Genomic DNA, 24,430 nt, shown 5'->3' with positions numbered 1-24,430 from the left:
CACCTTGACACTCGTATTCCGTTGAAGAATTTTTGTTATTGTAATATATAATAGGTGGTGGGCAGGAATTACAAAGTCACATTCTTTTAACTTATAAATGTTCAGCGTGTGGCCATATTTACAAATTAATTTGTTATGTGGATGTAAAATAACTTGTTCCATATCATGACAATTCATTGTGCAAACGATCCATGGAACATGAAATTAACTTACGCCATGGGCCCCATGGTTATTCTTTAAGGCCAAATTACTGCCAAGGATTATGTCACCATTTAGGCTGATCAGATCTATACAGTACGGTATTTGTTCCCCAATGGTGGTGTGTTCCAAGACGACATGGCCCCTGTTCACAAAGCTTGCTCATCGAGGACTGGCTTTGTGAGCATGAGGATGAACTGTCGCATCTCCCCTAGGCACCTCCATCAACACATGTCAATATTATTGAGCCTTTGTGGTTTACTTTGGACAGAAGGGTGCATGATTGCTATTAACCCCCATCATCTTTACCTGAACTTGCCACTATGGTATAAGATTCCTCTGAAAACCATGCAGGACTTGTATTTATCAATTTCAAGACTACTGGACACTGTTTTGAATGCTATCAGATTTCCTACACTGTATTAGATGTGGTAATGTGTTGCGTTTTTGGATTTTCCATATTTTTTCCCAACCCCTGTACATGTATAGTTGAAGACTATAATGCCTTAAAGTCTAGAGGAGACCTTTATCCAAGCAGTGGATGTCATGGAGATGATGATGATGCAATAGTGTTAAATTCTTGTGAAACTTGGTGTGCCCAAACAAATTAGACTTTTTTTTTTTGGGGGGGGGGGGGAGAGGGGGAGGGGTTGTTGTACTCTAGTTTCTGTTAAGTGTTTACTTTTTGCACAATAGGCTTTATAAAAAGACAGTAGGTCCTACTAACAAATGTTCCCTTCAGTTGAACAGGTGTGGGAAAGAATATGAACCTGCACCTAATGTGGTGTAAGACCATCTTTGGGATGCATAAAAGCTTGAAACTTCCTGGAAATTAATTCATAGCTATCCTTATTGGTGATTAGTTTGGTTTTACACCAATCATTTCAAAGAAATTCCTCCAATTTCTTGTAATGTATAATAGGCCCATAATTATTTTTCTAATAAATACCTCATTATGTTGACAATACATAAAAAAACACACCATTAAGGAATTATTTGAATTTGGCAGAAACCAGTACATATGATGTACGTGTACAGACAAATAAGTGGTTACAATTTCAGAAAAATGGATGATTTATTTAAGAGGAAGAGCTTCACAAACTGAGCAAGTTAATCGTGCCCTTCGTGGCAGGACATTCTGGGGTTAAATTTCAGCGAGATCATGCCTGTCCACACACGACAAGGGTCTCTGTACTTGTCTTCATGCTTGCTGAACCTTACCGTGGCCAGCAATGTTGCCAGATCTCTCCCCAATTTAGAATGTTTAGAGTGTTTTGGGCAGGGCCATACAGCCAGCTAAGGATTTTTGTGATCTCATGCACCAGGTGGACAGAATTTGGCATGATATCCCTCGGGAGACATCCAAGAATTCTGTCAATCAGTGCTAGGCCGAATAACAGCTGCATAAGGGACAGATGTGGAGCAACGCATTATGACTTACTCAGTTTGTGAAGCTCTTTCTGTTTCATAAATCATCCAATTTTTGTGATATTGTAATCATTGGTTTGTCTGTACATGTACATGTACATCACATCTACCAATTTATGGCCCGTTCAAATAATTCCTTTTTGATGCATTTTTCTTTTCCCATTAGAGTGTGTATCCTGCAGTTGTTAAGGCTAGGTTTTCATCCTCAAGCAGATCAAACCCTCTTCCACTCTACCATATCACTAGTCTTCATTTTTCACACTACCATTAGAAACTAAGTTTCATTTGCTATGTATGCCATGGTTGAATTACAATTGCAAAAATGCATACCTTCCCATTAGAGGGACCCATTAGTAAGACAGAGACAGTATGAATGAAGCTAAGCCAACATGTCATTGGGATATCATAATGTCCAAGAAAATTGAAATGTCCACCATGTGCAAACTATGGTCAGTCATGTGATTGCTAAATGCATAGAATCTGCCAGCTCTTGAGATTCACTGTATGTTCTGTAGGGTGTAAGTGATACACATGGAATACAGGTGCATTTGTGGTGAGGAATACAGTAAGTCACAATCTCTTGAGAAACTGCCATGGAAACGTAGGTGGGAGAGAATAGATGGTTCACATGATAACCCTTTTTGTGTATTTTCCATTAATTTCCTGGTCACTGTCGCATGAACTTTTTTGAAGTTATGTAAATCACATTCCTGTTGGATCCCGCCTTTACTGACGGATAGTCTCCTATGATTGTGAATTATGAGAGACTTACTATTTTTATATAATATTGTGATGAGAGTACACCTTGTTTTAAACCACACCATGACTGAAGGCAATAAATAGTTGTTACACAAGATGCTGGCAACGGATTGGCAGTTGACAGAATAAAGGCATAAGTCTTTATATGAAATACTAAAGCTATTCCAGTTCATGGAGTTTGGTACAGACAAGGTGTATTGCCAGTTTAGACCATGGTGCAACTACTCAACAGCTGGCTGGTGTGGCCAAGCGGTTCTAGGCGCTTCAGTCTGGAACTGTGCGACTGCTACGGTCGCAGGTTCGAATCCTGCCTCGGGCATGGATGTGTGTGATGTCCTTAGGTTAATTAGATTTAAGTAGTTCTAAGTTCTAGGGGACTGATGACCTCAGATGTTAAGTCCCATAGTGCTCAGAACCATTGGAACCATTTTTGAACTACTCAACATCAACACATTTTGGAAAACATTATTTAAACTGAGTTGTGTGATCCAAAGCATGCAGTTTCAAAAAGCAATGTTTTGGTTCACAACAATATCAGCCTCATACAGTTGCTGTAATATGAAGATTCATTACACTCTTTGAATGAAAGAACTTTCCTAATTCTTACATTGCCTCAACTAGGCCATGTTCTACAGCATGTGATCAAAAGTATACGGACACATGCATGAAAATGGCTCACAAGTTCCTGGCGACCTCCATTGGTAATGCTGGAATTCAATATGGTATTGGCCCACCCTTAGCCTTGATGACAGCTTCCACTCTCTTAAGCATACGTTCAATCAGGTGTTGGAAGGTTTCTTGGGGAATGGCAGCCCATTTTTCATGGAGTGCTGCACTGAGGAGAGGTATCGATGGCGTTCAGTGAGACCTGACACGAAGTCGGCATTCCAAAACATCCCAAAGGATTCAGGTCAGGACTCCGTGCAGGCTAGTCCATTACAGGGATGTTATTGTCGTGTAACCTCTCCTCCACAGGCTATGCATTATGAACAGGTGCTCGATCATGTTGAAAGATGCAATCGCCATCCCTGAATTGCTCTTCAACAGTGGGAAGCAAGAAGGTGCTTAAAACATCAATGTAGACCTGTTCTGTGATTCTGCCATGCAAAACAACAAGGGGTGCAACCCCCCTCCATGAAAAACACGTCCACACCATAACACCACTGCCTCCGAATTTTACTGTTGGCACTACACACGCTGGCAGATGATGTTCAACAGGCATTCACCATACCCACATCCAGCCATCGAATCGACACATTGTGTATGGTGATTTGTCACTCCACACAACGTTTTCCCACTGTTCAGTCGTCCAATGTTTACGCTCCTTACACCAAGCGAGACGTCGTTTTGCATTTACTGGCATGATGTGTGGCTTATGGTCAGCCACTTGACCATGAAATCCAAGTTTTCTCACCTCTTGCCTAAATTTCATAGTACTTGCAGTGGATCCTGATGCACTTTGGAATTTCTGTGTGATGGTCTGGATAGATGTGTGCCTATTACACATTACACCCTTTTCAACTGTCGGCGGTCTCTGTCAGTCAACAGACAAGGTTGGCCTGTATGCTTTCGTGCTGTTCATGCCCCTTCACGTTTCCACTTCACTATCACATCAGAAACAGTGGACCTAGGGATGTTTAGGAATGTGGAAATCACGCATACAGATGTATGACACAAGTGACACCCAATCACCTGACCATGTTTGAAGCCCGTGAGTTCTGCGGAGTGCCCCATTCTGCTCTCTCATGATGTCTAATGACTACTGAGGTCGCTGATATGGAGTACCTGGCAGTAGGTGGCAGCACAATGCACCTAATATGAAAAATGTATGTTTTTGGGGGGTGTCTGGATACTTTTGATCACATAGTGTATCTTCATCCCCTGTTAACGCTGGAAAAAAATCCTTTCTGGTAATAGATTTCAATTAAACAATGCAATGTTGTGCCTACGGATGAATGGCATTGACACACTGAACGTTCATATGTCAAGAAATGGGCAGTACATGTCACTAACAACACAAAAGCTATAGCAAAACAAAACAAAAAAGCCTTTTTGTGCAAGACTTTTTTTTTACTTTGACATCTTAAAACAAAACTGTCATCTTACAACCTAATGTAGACCTTGGGCAGATCAGTCAGTCAACAATACCCACATTTTAAAGACACATTTAAAAGAATTTCTTTTTAAAAAATTTTTGAAACATTTTAGCTTGTTTCTATTGGAAAATTGATAGTTATAACAGTTGTTAAAACAGTCCCAGCTGCTGAGCATTGGTTATATTCCTCTTAGAGTGGTGCCTGCTCCTCACCAGCTTCAGCAGACTTCCATGGAGTAAGCGACCTGACCAGGATAGTGGCCGAAACCGGTCACCAGTAAATAAACAAACATCTACATGTGGTTAGGTCTGTTTTATTGTAAAAAAAGTAAAAATAAAAAATTACAACAATTTCTTTCTGTCATGGCACATTACAACCACCAAACCACCACCTTCCAATCTAACCTACGTTTTGAGCTACACTACAGTTCAGTCTGTAAAGAAAAGGATAAAGGGGGGGGGGGGGGTAACATCTCTAGAAAAACCGGAATGTAGTCCAGGTCTAGTAAACAAAACAATATAAGTGACCAGCCACAAGAACTAAGTGACATATCGTCAGAAAGGCACACAAACGACATCTACTACTGGAACAAACAAATAGAAACTCTGAAGACACTAGGAGAAATGGTTGGATGGAAGATTAACATTTAGCATTCAGTCAATGCCTAGGAAGTGAGGATGGGTAAAGATATTGTCAATTTTCTTTTTTCAACAAAGCGGGTCGACAGAAGCGTCTGATACCATGCGTCTGCTTTGACCTGTGACGTAAGGGTGTTGTCGTGTCTGACGTCATGACGGTGCAGAGTTTGGTTTGTGAGTGTGGCGTGTTTGTAGAGGTCGTCGTGTTGTGGTTTATTGTGCTCTCTGGTGGTATGTTCAAGGTTTTCGTTTGTGTGGTGTAATGGGCTCAGTTTGCTTTTGCTCATTATCCAGAATTGTTCGAGTGTCGGCTGTGTTTGTAGTGGAATTCTTTTCAGTGAGTTACCGATTTTGTGTGAAGGTTAATTTAGTGTTGTTCGCTGTACATCGTGTGGTAATTTTAGTAAAATTAATCAGTTGTTGTTTTTGTTCAAGAATGGATATGACGGATAAAATTAACAGTGAGCAGGTCAAGGGAAGTGTTCAATCCCAGTGTGTGGCTGTGTATGTTGATATTGGTATCGGGAGATGTTTTTGAGCTATATAGGCCAAGGGAAGTGTTTGATCCTAATTTATGGGATCGGGAGCTGCTGTTGAGCTATATAGGTCAAGGGAAGTGTCCAATTCCAGATGATATTGTGTTTAGTGGTATTTGGGGAGTTTTGTGATCTCGGTTTTTTGCGTCGTTTTGTGTGGTTTTGTATGGGGGTGGGTGTCTAAATTTGTTTATATTTAGTTTGCCCCCACCCAGGAACACCCCATTAAATCTGACTTTGGCACAGAAAGGGGTAAATTATGCTACCACAAAAGTCCTTGGTCACCTACCAAACAGCATCAAAAGCCTGACAGATAGCCAACCCACATTTAAAAATAAATTAAAAGAATTTCTAGATGACAACTCCTTCTACTCATTGGCTGAATTTTTAGATATAAATTGAGGGAGGAGGAAAAAAAACTTAAACATTAGTGTCATGCAATATTTTGTGTAATGTAATATCTTGTACAGACATCTTTTATTAACCTGACACGTTCCACATCATTACGAAGTGTCGTATTCATGAACTATGGAACAAGTATTAATCTAATCTAATCTAATCCAGCGCTTGTCCTGTTAGTGTCATTAGGCTTTTTGTGGAAAGTGTGTGTGTGTTTGTTTTTCAATGTATTTTCGTCCTCATAATGTGTACGTACCAAATTTATATGCGCCATATTGGAATTGTGGTTTATGGTCGTTTCCGCCATATTTGTGACGTCATGGGTCAAAGCAGACAGGCTGGATCGGACACTTCCGTATTTCCCAAAGCAGGTTTGTGTTGCATTAAGTCTGTTTAATGACATAATCAGGTTAATAGAATGCATGAATTGAACTGTCCCCAACAATTAGGCCTCACTGGAAGTCTATATTGGTTGATCACAGTAATATGTACATCTACATGCACAAGCCACCTTACGGTACGTGATGGAGGGTATCCTGTACCATTACTAGTCAGTTCCTCTTCTGTTCCACTCACAGGTAGACAGAGGGAAAAACGATTGTCTATATGACTCTGTATGAGCTCTAATATCTCATATCTTATCTTCATGGTCCTTACGCAAAATTTATGTTGGTGGTGGTAGGATCGTTCTGGGGTCTGCAAGAATGGACAGTATGTTCGAGGGATATTTCTCATTTGGGCCAAAGGGAAATGCTTGTATTCAGGGAAGTATTCACATGGCATGGGTTTGAAACAACTGTTAAAGTTGAATAAATTATTCTCAGCAGCATGCTTCACAAGTGAGTGGTATATTATGTGCTAGATGATTCTTCTTCACGTACTTATATGTTCCGTACCGTTACAGTCTTTCCTAATCTCCTCAACTTCTGTCCCTCCACTCCTCAACCTTCAACTCTTCATTGATCCCAACACCCACCTCAACCAAGATAATTGTTCTTCATAGAGAGAGGGGAAGTAGAGATAGTCTTATGGCTATTTAACAAAGGACTTTCTCTGAAAGATCAGCTACTAATCAGACTATATTCAAATGCCTGTTTTCTGCTCAAGGTCTCCCCTTTTTGGTGAGTATTGATCTGTCCTCATACAGATATTTATTTATATTTCAGCTTGAATTTACCATAAATGAATTTATATATTTGTAGGAATCCAGTAATTACACTGACTTAAATCTTTGTCTGTGCTCACAGATAGAGTGCCAGTCATAAAATCCAGGTATTTGTAATGGCCCAGCAAATGTTTGGTGCGATGACTCAGAAATTTTAATTTTGTATTCCTATTAAATCTTTTGTTTTCATTAGAGTACTTGAAATATAATTCACTTTTTTTAATAGTATACTTGCTTCTTTACAGAATGGCGACATGCCTAGTGATGATGACATGAATAGTTCATCATCAGATGAAATTGAACCAAGACTGAAGTATGTGAGGATGACTAATGATGTACTGAAAATATTAAATAAGGATGCTGCAAGTTGCATGGCTGTTCATCCAAAAGTAAGTCTCTTGCCACATGTGAAGACATTTTTATATTTTGCAAAACTGTAGATCATATCACAAGAGGCTGCCATAGCCTTCTAGTTGTAAAATCGGGGGTGATCAGAGTGGTTGAAAGGAGGAAGGGTAATGTGGGCAATATTAGATTAGGTGATAAAGAGTTGATGGATTAATTAACTCATAGCACTCATTTGTTATAACTACATGTGAGATGTGCTATAATCTTGAATTTATAAAAAAAATGAATTATGAGTACAGATGCATCACTCATATGATATAAGAATCCATATGTAACAAACTTGAAAGAGCATCTGTTGCAGCACACACTTAACTTCAGTTTGTGACAAACATATTCAGCCAACCTAAAAAGCAGCTGTGCCTATATTGTCATTAGCGCAACTTTAACAACTGAGAAAGAGGGAAGTCAGTTGTATACTTTAATGACCAACTTGGTCCTTGATAGATTCACTCATCACTTTCTTATTTATTGTAAATATCCATGTGCTTCTATTACAATAGCGATTTCTTTGTGGTATTAATGTCTCTCCTTTATTGATAGCATTGAAGACTTCTTTATCAGTGCATACAGGAGGTCTGGAAGAAGATAACCTGTTACAGTTAAAAAATCTGTTCCAATGAGCATTAGTGATCATTCTTGTAGTAGACATAGTTTTGTGTTTTAGATTATATTTTACAGTCAGGAAGTCCTTACACTGATGCATCTTTTTTCATTTCTCTTCTTAAAAAAAGAAAATTTTTTCCTGTTGCTGGTATGTGGTTAATGGCAATGTATATAATATTCCACATGGGTGACCCACATAATATCCAAGTCATACTCATTTCAGTACTAATTTTATTAATTATCTCACATCTGACATGAGTGACACTGTCATTTATCATTATTTTCAGTGTGAAAATGTGATTATGTACTGTGTCCATGTTGTGCTCCCCTCTAAGTAAAATAGTACAGTGGTTAGACACTGGCCTCATATTCAAAATGACCAAATTTTCTAATCATTGCCTGAGCATTCCAATTCAGGTTTTCCATAATTTCCCTAAAACACTTCTCATGACTATTGGGATGGTTCCTTCAGAAGACCCATTTTCAATTTTCTTTACTGTCAGTGTGCAACTGAGATTGTGCTCTATCTATAAATATGATGCAGTCAGTAAGAAATTGAAGCTGTTAACCAACCTTTCTTCCTTTTACCCCTAATGGGGAAAAGAGGACAAGGGATCCTGTGAATGTAATGGTCAATCCACTTCATTATTATATCCAATTCACTTAGAAAACGTCACGTTTAGGTTGGTTGGTTGGTTTGTAGATTAAAAGGGACTAAACTGCAAGGTTATCAGTCCCTCACATTTAGGAAGCTGCAAACTATAAAATGTAGATTTGATGCTGGATTAGTGTTGCTGGAAAATCACTGTAGCTGCAAGTCTAGTGCTAATCCAGAACACATTTTGAACTGAGTCAACAATGTTACCCTCACCCTTTATTGTTGTGGAATTGATTACTAAGACCTCTTCGGTGTCATTCATTTCTTGGCTCAATTTAGGCCATTCATTCCTGTTCATAATAGAGGCATTTCAGGCTGATGGATGATTTAATATTGATTTGATGGGTCTCATAAAGCATAAAGTGACTGAAACTAGAAGAAATCCTTGTGTCACTCACAAAATGATCCATTATGCTGAAACTTCCTGACAGGTTAAAACTGTGTGCTGGACTGGGATTCATATCTATACCCTTGCCTTTTGCGGGCAGTACTCTTTGTATCCATACTATTTGATTTGATTTGATTTGATTTGATTTGATTTGAATGTTAGATGTGTCAGTGCTTTTCTCTTGTTTTCAAATTTTCACTGAGACTTGTGTGGTGGACTAGCACCTGGACATGAGATCCTTGAAGATTAAAGCTTTGAATTTAGCAACGAGGTATGCCCAAATAGCTCATTTGGTAAGAGAATTCCTCACAAAAAATTATGCTGTTTTTAACTTCTTTTAACACCATCTCATCTGAGAATCTACTGTAAGGAAGGTCTTTCACTGTCAGTTTAGGTGTATTGATTTACTATTTCAGATTCTGTAAATTTTATTTTATTTTACTCCTTCTGAAAATACTGGGTATTTTAAATCTTTGATTTCAGTTTCAATATTAATTTTTTCAATATTGATTTTTGTTTTCAGTTTGTATGCCTTGGCACCCATTGGGGAACTGTTCATCTTCTGGATCATCAAGGCAACAATATTAAAAGTAAAGCCTTGCGTTCACATACAGTATCAGTGAACCAGATAAGCATTGATCAAAATGGGGATTTTGTTGCAAGCTGTTCAGATGATGGCAGGGTAAGGAAATTTACTTTTCATACTTAAGATATTACTTTGCTGTGTGCAGCTGATTATAACTTCTGCAGGTGTTTGGTTTCATTGTGTTGAATGTGACTACTCCTCTTTACAGTGCACCACATTTCACTATTTTGGACCATGTGTGTGCATGTTTCCTTTCTTAGGTTACATTCTCCAGATTCAAGAACCATACCAAGTTACTAAATTTCTCTCACAGTGTAAAGGACCACAGTGTTGTATGGACTGCTATGATAAAACCACAGATCCAGACTTCCAGTGAGTGAAATCCCTTACTATAGTATCACACTCACTATGATGCAACACACTATTTATTACACAGAACATATGGATACACTTTAATCGCTTGATAGTTCAAAATTAGAGTTCACACTGGGTCATAACATATAGAACACACAAAGCAAATTTGACAAAATTGCAAAATCAGTGTAGTTGAAATTCAGCGAGCATGGTGTAAGAGAGCACAGTATGATTTGAAGTGTGTAGCAGCAGCCTGGCAGCCAAGTTTGATCTCCAGTTTGATGTCAGCAGTGAGGCCCCCGTGACTTGTACCTCTTACTGGTCACCTGAGGAATCATTGAAAGCAGACATCTCAGAGTATCAGCATTGCTGTGGGATGATAGATATAGCTGCTGGAAGCATCTTACTTGACACACAGGGCCGGAAGTATTCTTGTTCGTATCTTGATTGCTTAACCTGAAGGGGGAGGGGGTGTGATGCTGGTGCTGGAGTCAGCCAGAGCTGGTGTTCCTATCTCTAGGTCCATGCTGGAAGTCACTGGTGCTGGAGATTGGAGGTGGGAGAAGGTCCCATTCCATAGGGGACCAACTACAACAGCACTGGACTTTGGAATGTGGGTCTGCCAGGCATCTGAAGTTGTATTGAGCTAGCTTCAGGAGTGGTGGAGGTTGCCTCAAGATTGAAGCTGTTAACCGTGGGTGCAGTTGGTTGGCTTATCATATCTGCATGGCGCCATTGGTGTCCACTGTGGACTGTTGTTGTGCCCAGGCATCTCTGACAACACCAAGTATCCATTCTGGGACTGTCCCGAAGGTGCGATCCCAAACCTCTGTGGCCAGCGTGTAGTGGGAGTAATGGTTGGACTGGTGTGGGGTGTTTTAGGCCTCGGGATATCCGATAGGGTCCAGTGTCAGCACCTATGAAGCATTTATGGCATCCCAGTATCAGTGTGGTCTTTTAGGGGCCAGAAACTGAGTTAGGACTTCGGCCTTAAATGCAGCTGATAGTATGTTTTAATGAATGGTTTGGCTTCACCACTAGAGGCTGGGTGGAACATCACCATTGTCAAATACACTATGCTGTTCCGAGAGCAGAAATCCTGAAACATACTGGGTGAAAATCCATTATCTGAAACAATTGTTTCTGAGGCCCCTTCAATTGTCTACGTTACTGTGGTATTTGACATTTGGACTACAAAAGGAAACTTTGAAAATGAATCTATGATGATGACCACATCTCTCTGAGGATGGACACACTCTCTTGGACACTGTGGCATTGACCATGCATTGAACCATTGTGGGCTACTGGCGGTTGACACGCAAGTCTTGCTATAGTGGGCTGTCCTCGTGATGTCCTGCATGATGCCGACCCAGTAGGCGTGCCACCTCTTGAGCGCCTTCATGTGTGCCACGCCCTAGTGATAAATGTGCAGGAGACTTATGGCACACTGGCACAATTGCAGTAAGATGACCACTTGGCAGTCATCGTCATTATCATCTGATATTAGCCTCAGTACCCTCTGTACTGTCTGGATCCTGTTTCTTAGGACAAAATATGTGTGGCGTTCTATAAGGGAGTGGGGTGGGAGTTGTTGTGGCCAATGTTGGTGAATGTATTTCATGTTAGGTGGGTCTTAGGACTGAATAAGGAAATTAATGGCTGATGGTCTGTTATGAGGAGAAATTGTGTGTAATTTCTTACTGCAATATGATACCCAGTGCTTCTTTCCCATTTTAGAAGCATGTATTATCAGTTTTCTGATGCCCATCATCAATTTTGTGAGAAAGAACAGCTCTGATGTCTTGTTGAAACCTAAGGCATTTTGATGGGTCATGGGTCTCCACTAAAGGAATAGACTTTACATAATGTTTTAACTTAAGAAATACCTCCTGACACTGCTCTGACCATTCATATTTTGCACCTTTATTGTGTAGATTGTTTAGGTCCTGGCAGTCTGTACAGAATTTGGTATAACTCTATCCTCATTCCATTACTGCCTCAACACCTTCTCTCATATCCGCTTCACCTAATCCTAAAGTTCAGCATGCTTCTTTTCCCATCCTAGAAGTCCAGCATAACCTCCAGTTGCTACTCAAATCCCTAGACCCACTGCAGAATCCCCCCTCCCCAATCCATCTCCCTCCTCATCTCAACTACTGCTCACACACCTTGCTTCTACAATCTGGACCGCCACACAGCTGATTATTGTTCTCTCATGGAAAAGTCAACACGTCCAACCCATTGCCTGCAGCCTATTTTCCTGTATCAAGGGCACAAACCAGTTTCAGTGCCTCTCAACCATCCCCTTCATATTACTCCTGGATCCGTGGTTGTGGTTGTTGATAGCACTTCCCTATACACCAATGTCCCCCATGCCCATGGCATTGCCACCATCAAGCATGACCTCTCCCAATGTCCTGCTGACTCCTAACTCATCACTTCTTTCCTTATTCACTAGACCAGCTATATCCCTACTGGTAACAATTTCTTCTTTATTTGTTCGTACAAATCCACAGCACAATATAAGCACCTGCACGGTATTCTCATATGCCAACTAGTTTATGGGCCATTTGGAGTTAACCTTCCTTGCCAACCAAAACTCTAAACCCTTTGCCTGTTGAGTTTCATTGATGATATCTTCTTCCTCTAGGCCCAGGATCAAGACACTGTATCCTTATTCCTCGACTGCCTCAACACCTTGTCCCATATCTGCTTCATTTAATCACCCTGAAGCCTAGCTTGCTGCCTAGTCAAGCCCTCCAGCAGTCAGTAGCTGCCATCTCTTTTTCACTAAAAAAAACCTCCAATACAGTCTCACCTCCCATGGCTAAAGTATGTGCAGTGATGAAGAGTCCCATGCCCAGTATTACCTTCACGGACAGGCATTACTCTCCAAACCTAGTCAACAAACAGATGCCATATCCACATGTGCCTCTAATTGTCCAACCACCCCTCATGAATCAGCTGGAAAGGAACGCACCTATCATTACCCAGTGTCACACTGAATTGGAACAACTTAAAAAACATCCCTTGCTAGTGCTTAAACTAACTTCCATCATGTCCTGAAATTAGGAACATCCCCTCCATCTATCGCAAACTGGTATTTTGCCAGCCACCAAATCTCCAAAATATCTCTCCTGTTTACATTGGCAGTTCAATTTTTGAATCTCGGCATGTTATTCTAATTTACTAGACACAGTTCTTGCATTTTCGTCATTGTCTACAACAGAGTTTCACAGTTTGTGTTGATATTGGTTTTTTAGTTTGTTTGGAAAGCTAGTGGTTGCTCATAGGCAATCGTCTGGTCAGTCAGGGAGCAGCCACTGGCCAAGCAGCAGCAACAAAGAAGTAACTGATTTTGTGACATTTTACGAGTTCCTGACCAGGAGCGAATTATGTAGTTTCATTTGTGTGCTTTAGCAGTGTAGTTTTCGAATTTCTGTGTGTTTATTTAATATTTACTAGACACAGTTCTTGCGTTTTGATTTTTGTCAGAAAGTAACCAATTTTATGACATTTCAATAGTTCCTAACCAGGAGCAAATTATTTAGTCTCAACTGTATGTGTTGGTGGTTTAGTTTTTGAATCTCTAAATGTTAATCTAATTTACTAGACACAGTTCTTGCAGTTTCTTTAGTGCCTACACTAGAGTTGCACAGTGTGTGTCGATATTTGTTTGTTTGTCTGTATAGTGTAGTTTACCACCATCTTTAGTCTGGTTAGGGACAGTGATTGCTGTGTGCAGATGCGAGCGGAGTTGATGATACTTTGCTCTCAGCTCCAGGCTGTGTTGGCTTCAGTTACACAGCTTGAGGCTGCAGTGGATGGGCATCACTGTTACAGATTGGCCACTGGGATACAAACAATGTTAGTATAGATCAGAAATGGCCTGAATTCAAGAAATAGTATCAACAACAGTTGAGAGATTTATACCAAATAAATTAACAAAAGATGGAGCTGATACCCCACGGTAACACCAAACAGGTCAGACACTGTTGCAGAAACAACAAAAAAATCATGCCAAATTCAAATGAATGCAAAATTCTCAAGATTGACAATCTTTTACAGAAGCTCAAAATTTAGTGCAAACTTCAATCTGAGATGCTTGTAATAGTTTTCACAATGAAACTATGTCTTGAAACCTGGCAGAAAATCCAAAGAGATTTTGGTCACATGTACAGTATACTAGCAGCAAGACACAGTCAGTGCCTTTTCTTTGTGATAGCAATGGCAATACTATTGATAACAGTGTTGCTAAAGCAGACTTACTAAAAGCAGCTTTCCAAAATTCCTTCGCCAAAGAAGACAAAGTAAATATTTCAGAATTCATATCAAGAACAGCTGTCAACATGAGTAACTTAAAAGTATACACATCAAAAAAAAAGTTTTACATCACCCCGGTTCCCAGAACTCCTGAAGATAGACATTGGCTGTGGATGTTGTGTCACAGATACAGTCCCTTTGACTGTTCAAAGATGTCATTAAACCCACCCAAAGATGTAAACAACCATGCATGAGCAGCACCTATTAGATGGAGGGGGTTCCAGTGAGGAAGGAGGTGCATGGCTCATGTCGTCTGTACTTCAACCATGCGTAGACAGTCAATACCATGGTTCAATTGTGTCTGATTTGTTACTTTGTGCCAGGAAGTGCTCTCAACAAGGGAAGTGCCCAGGCATCTCGGAGTGAACCAAAGCGATGTTGTTCAGATATGGAGGAGATACAGAGATACAGGAAATGTCAATGACATGCCTTGCTGAGGCTGTCCAAGGGCTACTACTGCAGTGGATGACCGCTACCCACAGATTATGGCTCCGCAGAAGGCTGCATGATGTGCAGGTTCAGCCCCGACATCCATGGTGAGGTCCATCTTTGCAACCACGACACTATGCAGTGTGGTACAGATGGGCCCAACAACATGCCAAATGGACTGGTCAGGATTGACACCACATTCTCTTCATAGATGAGCGTCGCATATGCCTTCAACCAGACAATTGTCGGAGACGTGTTTGGTGGCAACCCAGTCAGTCTGAATACCTTAGACACACTGTCCAGCAAGTGCAGCGAGGTGGAGGTTCTCTGCTGTTTTGGGGTGGCATTATGTGGCACCGACATATACCTCTGGAGGTCATGGAAGGCGCAGTAATGGCTGTGCGATATGTGAATGCCACCCTCCAACTGATAGTGCAACCATATGACAGCATATTGGCGAGGCATTCATCTGCATGGATGACAATTCGTGCCCCCATCATGCACTTCTTGTGAATGACTTCCTTCAGGATAATAGCATGGCTCGACTAGGGTGGGCAGCATGTTCTCCGGACATGAACCCTGTTGAACAAGCCTGGGATGGATTGAAAAGGGCTGTTTATGGATGACGTGACCCACCAACCATTCTGAGGGATCTACATCAAATTGCCATTGAGGAGTGGGACAATCTGGACCAACTGTGCCTTGATGAACTTGTGAATAGTATGCCATGATGCATACAGGCATTCATCAGTGCAAGAGGATATGCTACTGGGTATTAGAGGTACTGGTGTGTACAGCAATCTGAACCACCACCTCTGAAGGTCTCATTGTATGGTGGTACAACATGCAATCTGTGGTTTTCATGAGCAATAAAAATGGCGGAAATGATGGTTATGTTGATCTCTATTCCAATTTTCTGTACAGGTTCTGGAACTCTCGCAACCGAAGTGATGCAAAACTTTTTTTTTTTATGTGTGTAGATATCCTTGGAGTAGTGAAACACCTTAAATGTAGCTCCATACTTAACAATCACATACAACAGCTTGCTTGACAAAAGATCCATACCCAAAGACAAGAAAGTTGCACAGGTCACACCATTATTCAAGAAAAGCAATTGGAGTAATCCACTAAATTACAAGTCCATATAATTAATGTTGATATGCAGCAGGGTTTTGGAGCATATATTGTATTCAAACATTATGAATTATCTGGAAGTGAACCGTCTTTTGACACATAGTCAACACAGATTTAGAAAACATTGTTCTTGTTAAACACCGCTAGCTCTTTACTCACACGAAGTGTTGAGTGCTATTGATATGGAATTTCAAATTGATTCCATATTTTTAGATTCCCAGAAGGCTTTTGACAGCATACCTCACAAGCAGCTTGTAGTCAAATTGCGTGCTTATGGAATATCGTGTCAGTTATGTAACTGCATTCATGACTTCCTGTCAGAGAAGTCACAGTTCATAGTAATTGATAGAAAGTCATAAAATAAAACAGAAATGATTTGTGGAATACCCCAAGGTAGTGTTATATAAGTCCTCTGCTGTTCATTATCTATATAAATGACTTAGGAGACAATCTGAGCTGCCATATTAGGTTGTTAGCAGATGATGCTGTCATTTCTTGTCTAGTAAAGTCATCAGAAGATCAAAACCAATTGCAAAATAATGTAGATAAGATATCTCTATGGTGTGAAAATTGGCAATTGACCCTAAATAATAAAAAGTGTGAGGTTATCCACATGAGTGCTAAAAGTAGTCCGCTAAACTTCATACAATAAGTCAGTCAAATCTGAAGGCTATTAATTCAACTAAATTCCTAGGAATTACAGTTCAGACAACTTGGACAGAACACGTAGAAAATGTTGTGGGGAAAGCAAACCAAAGAATTCATTTTATAGGCGGAACACTTAGAAGATACAACAGATCTACTTAAGAGGCTGTCTACACTATGCTTGCCCATCCTCTTTTGGAGTACTGCTGCATGGTGTGGGATCCTTAGCAGATAGGGTTGACAGAATGCATTGAGAAAGTTCCAAGAAGGGCAGCACGTTTTGGATTATCAAGAAGTAGGGGAGAGAGTGTCACAGACATGATACAGGGTTTGGGGTGGCACTCATTGAAACAAAAACATTTTTCATTGTGACAGGATATTCTCATGAAAGTTCCGTCACCAGCTTTCTCCTGCGAATGCAAAATGTTGACCTACATAGGGAGAAATGATCGTCATAATGAAATAAGAGAAATCAGAGCTCCCATGGGAAGACATAGCTGCCATTTTTTCCACATGCTGTTCGAAAGTGGAATAATAGAGAATTGGTGTGAAGTTGATTTGCTGAACCCTCTTCCAGGCTCTTAAGTGTGATTTTCAGAGTAGTGATGTAGATGTAGATGTAGAGCTTGGTCCATCCCTATGCCACACCTGCACCTAGCCCATTGCCATGTGGTTTATAGGCCTGTGGAAGACATAATATCAAGACCTGTCCTGTGTACCCACACAACACATCATATTCGAGCCCCATAATTGGTGTATACTACTCTATCATAGCCAGGGCCACCTGTAAAGGTAGTTTTGTCACATAAAAACCCTGCTGTAGCTTCTGTACATCCAATATGCGGGCATGACCACCAACTAGCTGTCCACCTGAATGAGTGGCCTCCTCTAAACTTCAAACAGGAGCAAAGTTGAACACCCAGTGGCAGAACATGTTGCTGAGTGCTACATGCTTGATCTCAATAGCCAGTTCACAACTTGTGCTGCCTGAACCTTCTCTCATGGCTGCACAGGCTGCAGCACTAGGACGATATAGTTGGCCAGGACACAGTAACTGTGCCTGTATGGTTTTTTTTCCAGTTAGTATGAAGATGGACACTGTCTGAAAATTCAGCAATGTTTTCAGTCTTCCTTGCATTCCTGCTAACTTGCATGATCCATCAGCTATACAATGAGTCTTTGTTTTCATATATTGTGTTATTTGCATCACATCTAGGCCATTATAGCACCATATTAGTCTGTTGTGTTTATTTACTTTTGTTGTTTTGTTTTGGAATTTGTAAGTACGTATAGACTAGGAGCTGATTTCATAACAATTGAATTGAACAAAAGTAAGGCCTACAAAACTGTTGAATTGTAAGAATTATCATCTAAGAGTATTGAACTCAGCAGAGAAGCATATTTTAACAAAATTTAACTGCAAATAATCTTAAATCCAAAGACAGGTCAAGCAGTTAGTGACTTTGAATTCCAATAGAATGAAAAACACAGGGAGAAATCGTAGAGAGGTAGATCAAGCAAGGTGTTATGTGTGTAACCAATGTGTTCTTTTTAAGTATTTGGCAGGAGTCATTGTGTTAGTATTTATGGGTATTTAAAACTTTCTATTATTTTCTATTTGTGTGTATATTTTGTATGTATCTGTATAATAATTCAGAATTTTGTTATTGGACCAGATTTTTATTAGTGGGCTCTGCTCAAGCGAGCATAATCAAGAGGTAGTGATTGGAAGACTGGTCAGATGTGTAGCAATTGATCCATATTATTCTAAACCAGGCTCAGGACGAAGGTTTATTACTGGTGAGTTGAGCTTTTGCTCTCTTTTTTCCAATTTTGTAAATTTCCTGTTTAGATAGTATTTATGAGATTGCCTTGTATTTGCCTGTGATATAAATTACTAAGCATTTTTACTACTGTACAGTTCAATGTCTTGTTTAGAAATTTTCACTGTAGCCAGCTGGCAAGTGTAGGCTATTACTGTACACATCTAGCAGTTATATTAAAAAATCAGTAAATTAAAAGTGGTGACACAATTGCTCATACAAATATACTGTACCATACAGTTGTTTCTATCTGGACATCACAATACACAATAAAGAGAGGAAGGGAACTTATTTCTCTTTTTAAGAAGTTTAAAAAGTTTCACAGGAAACATAGGCATTCTCCTCAGTGCACCACCTCCCCCAACCCTGCCCCAAGTATGATATTTTGTAATGCACCTGGTGAAAATAAATACTGATTGTGATGCATAAAATTGAAAACTCTGAAAATGACAGTATTGTTGCACTCTTACAAAAGTAAAGCTGAGAATAATGCCAGAAAGGCAGCGAAGTTGCATTACAAACAAAATTGTTTCCAGATGAATTTTCACTCTGCTGGGGAATGTGTGCTGATTTGAAACTTCCTGGCATATGAGGTTCTGGTGGAAGTAAATCTGTTAGTGTGACTTGTGCTTGGATAGCCTAGTCAGTAGAGCACTTGCCCCCAAAAGGCAAAGGACCAAGCCAAGGTTCAAGTTCCAGCCTGGCACACAGTTTTAATCTGCCAGGGAGTTTCAAACAAAACGGTATCTGCCTCCTTTCTGTCTGCATTTATCTACGCATTTACTGTGGTAGCCACTGTCCAGATAATTCATGTTAAGGGGCCTCATTTAGAACCAAGCTGGAAAGGATTCTCAAATTCATTGATAATCCATTGGGTTTCCTGTACAAAAAAAAAAAAAAAAAAAAAAAAAAAAAAAAAAAAAAAAAAAAAAAAAAAAAAAGCAGTTCTTAAAATATACTACTGGTTACAAAACAAGTAACAGGTTCAGAGAACTGTAACAAGCTCAGTGTTTTTATGACTAATAAGAAGTTGCATAAAGTAAGATCAGTTTTAAACAGTAGTAGAGAAAGAGTATGAGAAGCAGATGAATAATATGTAGTGATAGATGAAGAAATGTATAGTTTTCCAAGCACACATGTGCTGCCCCCTATGTTACCTCCCTGATAAGTCTGAGATTCCTGAGTCAGTAGCAGGAAGAGTGAATGATAGTGATTGAATAATAAACTGTAGCCAGTGAAACCAAGTGTCTTCCCTCGACATTTTTCCACCTGATAACAAATATAGGGTAAAGTGCTATTACTTGTCTTCATCTCCAAATGGAACATTATCCTGTGAACCATGAGTGTGTACTCTGGCAGGAAAATCCTTTGTTTTTTTATTTTTATGGTATACACACTTCAGCACATCACTGTGTAGCATGTGCTTTTCTTATTTTGATAAGAATTCAGCAATAAATTTAAGTGTGGACTTGCTCTCTGTTTTTGCTGTTGCTGAAATAAGTGCAAGACTTGTCTGTAAATATTATACTGGTTGAAAAACAGTGCCATACTTGGAGGTCAGCATGTGATTCTTCATCGAGATTTATCTAGCAAAATCACATTGGGTGCATTTTGAAAACGAAAGTGTGAAAACGAAGAGATGTTGAGACCGTCATATCATGCAGTGCTTCGAACCGTACAAAAAAACATGTATCACCCCACACTACTGTACCAGCCATCATAGCTCACTAAGTAGACTGCTGGCACATCAAATGCATGCCCACCATGGAGCTATGGTTTGAATCCTTGTCAGGTTCCTTTCTTATCTTTTAGATGTCCATTCCCTAGTTCTTATCAGTTATAAGCTGGAAATCGTCTTGTCACATGACAATAGTGTATCACATGACAGTGTGATCCATTAAACTGCATGCATGTATCTACTAACCATGCAGTGCACAACCATAACTGGTCCTGTCAAGTACATGTAGAACAGCTTCACAGAGGAGTTCACAAATGATGAATACTTTGATATGCTTTTGGTGCTGGGTGCATCTGATAACCAAGCTGCAGCTGCTGCTCTTGCATATGCTGTACAATATCCTCAAAGGAACCATCCCGATAATAATGTTTTTCTTCACCAGGAGCGACACCTTAGGGAAACCGGTAATAGTTGTCCACAAGTTATGGACAGATGTCATCCAAGGACTAGACATACTCCACAAACAGAGGACATGATTCTTAAAACTATTCACCAGTCATCTCAGCAAAGTACCTGTGATACTGCAAGGCACTTCCAGATACGTCAAAGACTGGTTGTTGAAGTTTCGTATGATGAAGAACTGCATCTGTATCATTATACATTAACTCAACACCAGCAGCCAGAAGACCACATTTGACAACTACAGTTTTGTGAATGGCTTTCGTACCAAGTGGAGGATAATGAACATTTTATAAATAATGTGATAGGGACTGACAAATCTAGCTTCACTCATGAAGGTATTATCAATCACCACAGCATCATTATTGGTTGGAAAACAACCTACATATCATCTGTAAATGCGACTTTCACGCATAGTTTGATGTCAACCTGTGGGCTGGAAACATGGGAGGAGTACTTTTGGGCCCTTACCTATTGCTGGACAAGTTGAATGCACCCCTGTATTGTATGTTTCTTTGTAATACTTTGCCTGATGCATTAGAAAATGTTCCACATGATGTTCAGCAACAGCTATTGTTTCAGCATGATGGTGCACTGCCACACTTTGGAATGAATGTGCATAACTATTTAAATGAAGTGTTTCCAGAGTAATGGATTGGTTGTAAGGGTCCAATGTTCTGGCCGCCACATACTGTGGACCTTAATTCACTGGATTTTTATTTGTGGGGACACTTAAAGGAACAAGTTTATAGTACTCAACCCATGGATGTACATGACCTAATAGCTCATGTGCATGCTGCTTTGGCAATGGTGGTTGCAGGTGTGTTGCATGGTCCAATGAGTGATGAAGTGTTTTCAAATGCGAGGTGGTCACTTTGAACATTTTTTCTAAAGCCAAAATTGCTTGTATGTATACGTACCAGCTCTGTGAAGATAATCCTGGATATCAAACTTATAGAATGGAATTATTGTGTGTAGCATAATATACGAGCTAGTGTAGTGTACCTATTGTGCTTTTCATACCTCATTGAATACATGCAATGTTACTGTATTCACTATTATTTTCTATTGTCTTTATTTGTGTCATGGATGAAATGAAGTGGTAGTTTACAGCTGTAAGATGTTCATGTTATTTCTTTATGTTTAAGTAAATCTAACAGTAAAAGAAAGAAGTCTATAAGATGCCGCATTTTGGAGGTGTAAATTGGATACAATTTGATACTTTAACTGAAAAAAAGAAAAAAAAACTGTTTTGCTTGAACACAACTCAAACATCAGAGAATCTGCATATCGTTCCCCGCAGCATTCCTTCATCTCACTGAGCTAATGGGACAGCTCTGGCACAGCACAGACCTGTTGCTACCTGTTCATGGCCACACTGAATGCAGTTACAGCATTGCCAGAGCCTTGTTTTTTAAGTTGCATTTCTATTAAACCTGTTGGTGGGACTAGGTTTTGCTAAGATACACTTTTGTCTTGAATTTGGATGAGGAATCACTTGCCGAATGCAAAGTGGAGTGTTTCTTTTTTTCCTTCATCCTGTGTATAGTTTGGATTATAGCCTAAACTTAGAGACTGTCATACCATTAAATTAAAACTGACTGGGTCAGTCTCATTTATTTGCTTTCTTTGGAAGTATAGTCTGCTCTTTGTCAACTATTCTCTTTATTTAAGGTGTTAAGAAAAGGCCAACTACATGATTTTGCATCTCTCTAGTTGTGCACTTTCACAGGTGTTATGAGGCTGTGTCACAAGGTGGTGTATATCTTAGATCCCACAGTTCTCTTTTTGTTTAGTTGGCACTAGTGTGATTTATTAGGAAATGCCTGCTGCCCATCTCATCGCCAGTTAATCTTAAAATGGTTAAGAAGTGTCTGGCTTTGTTTTGTAGAAATCATAATAAAAATCCTTATATTTCTTTTGCCATAGAATTATTATTTTTACTCTTAAGAGACACAAAATGCAATGTCATCTAAATGGAATTAAGGACACATGTAAAGTTTTGTATTAATGTAGTATTTAATTACTTATGGATTGTCAACTCCATTCTTCACAGCCATAGAAATAAAAATATTGAAGCAATAATGGCTATGTGGTAAAACAATTTTTTATGTGGTATGGTAGAAGGCATCAATTTTTTATGAAGTTTTACTACATGAGACTGATTTTCATTGCAGACACTAAATAATCTGAGTGACAATATAATCCTTAAAACAGTTTGTTCTGCTGTATGAGAATAAAATAGATTTCTTTAATAGGAGACTGTTGTGACAATCATATTCTAGTTAAAAATTTTAAATATTGCAAAACCTGCAGTATGTATGGAAGTACTATTCCATTCAAACACCGAGTGAGTTGGTCCAGTGCTAAGACACAGAACGCATATTCAGGAGGATGGTGATTCAAATCCCCATCTGGCCATCTGGATTAAGGTTTTCCATAATTTTCTTAAATTGCTTAAGGCAGATGGTGGCATGGTTCCTTTGAAAGAGCATGGGCAGCTTCCTTCCCCATCCTTCTCCAGTCTGAGCTTGTGCTCCATATCTGAAGAGTACCCTCATTTTCCTTCATTCCTTTCTTCCAATACCAATTATCGCACCCACAAATTCTTTTCCACTTCTTAAAACTGTGGAACTGGTTCAAGTGCTGTCTTTATAGACTTTTAACTTTTTATTTACCTATTAATTAAATTTTAGTCAAGACAGTTATGAGAGGTCACGCTGCCAGTCCTGTAAAATTAGACCCATTTGTTGTGTAAATGGCTACTGCATGCATTTAATATATGTCTCATTCTAGTCACAAAACTCGATTAAGAGTGCCAGAAAAATATTGAGTGAGAATTTACCTAAGAACTGTGTTCTACCAAGGAACACAAATTTTTAGTGAATTCTGGCAAGGGAATGCTGTTTATTTCCTTTTATTCTACTATTCTTTGCTGAAAAGCATATGCAATCACTCGATCTTTTATCGTTCATTAATTGGTCCATGCTTTCCAAACCTAATGGAGGCCATTCAGCAAAAGGCAAAGCATTTAGTCAAAAGAAGGAAAACTTGGTAGCTTTCAGAGTTATCCTTTGATGAGCCAGAAACACACACACACACACACACACACACACACACACACACACACACACACACACACACACAGCTTTATTTCCATTGTGCATTGCGGCAACAAAATGGCTCTTTCTGCTCAAACTGAAACTCCCAGTGGAAAGGGTGGACTGTTCCAGGGGTACTAACAAACAGATGACATTGAAAGATCAGGTGCACAGTCCTCCTTAGCAAAAAATCATAGGAATTATTGTAAAGAGAGTAACAAAGCACAAGTGTGTCAAAATTCATTTGTAGTTGTTGAGAGAGACGAGGAGCCCATTGGAAAAAATATCTGCTTTCTACCTTCATAAAGATTTTTGCGAACTTTAATGCACATCATGGCCTTGGGGCTCAAGCAACAGAAAGAGGTCAAACAATACACTTCAACTTAGCCACAAGGTTGTTCTCAAATACTTACGTGGCATTCTGTTCATCTGCACACACAAGTATTGCAGACTGGGAAGTGGAAATTGATCTTTCTTCAAGCTACCACTTCCCTACGTGGATGCATATTCTATGCAGAAGAGACTTTGAAAGGAAGCTGTCAAAAGGATACTCAGCAGAGCAAATTAAATGTTGTATAGCAAATTAGTGATATTTGAACGTAGACATAGCATTCAGGACTGA

At 39.6% G+C, this 24,430-nt stretch overlaps 1 protein-coding gene across 1 annotated transcript in view; it reads left to right on the top strand.

Annotated features, from left to right (window-relative positions):
- The window catches only part of LOC126183718 (vacuolar protein sorting-associated protein 41 homolog), a 140,363-nt gene that overhangs the window by 3,861 nt on the left and 112,072 nt on the right, over positions 1–24,430 (top strand). Inside the window, exons 2-4 of the mRNA XM_049925905.1 lie at positions 7,465–7,608; positions 9,800–9,958; positions 18,424–18,547. Coding sequence (XP_049781862.1) covers positions 7,465–7,608; positions 9,800–9,958; positions 18,424–18,547 — 427 coding nt within the window. The remainder of the gene's footprint in view (positions 1–7,464; positions 7,609–9,799; positions 9,959–18,423; positions 18,548–24,430) is intronic.

Source organism: Schistocerca cancellata, chromosome 4 (genome assembly GCF_023864275.1).
Source record: "Schistocerca cancellata isolate TAMUIC-IGC-003103 chromosome 4, iqSchCanc2.1, whole genome shotgun sequence".
Lineage (NCBI taxonomy): Eukaryota > Metazoa > Arthropoda > Insecta > Orthoptera > Acrididae > Schistocerca > Schistocerca cancellata.
The sequence above is the reverse complement of the archived record's forward strand: the minus strand, read 5'-3'. Positions and strand labels throughout refer to the sequence as shown.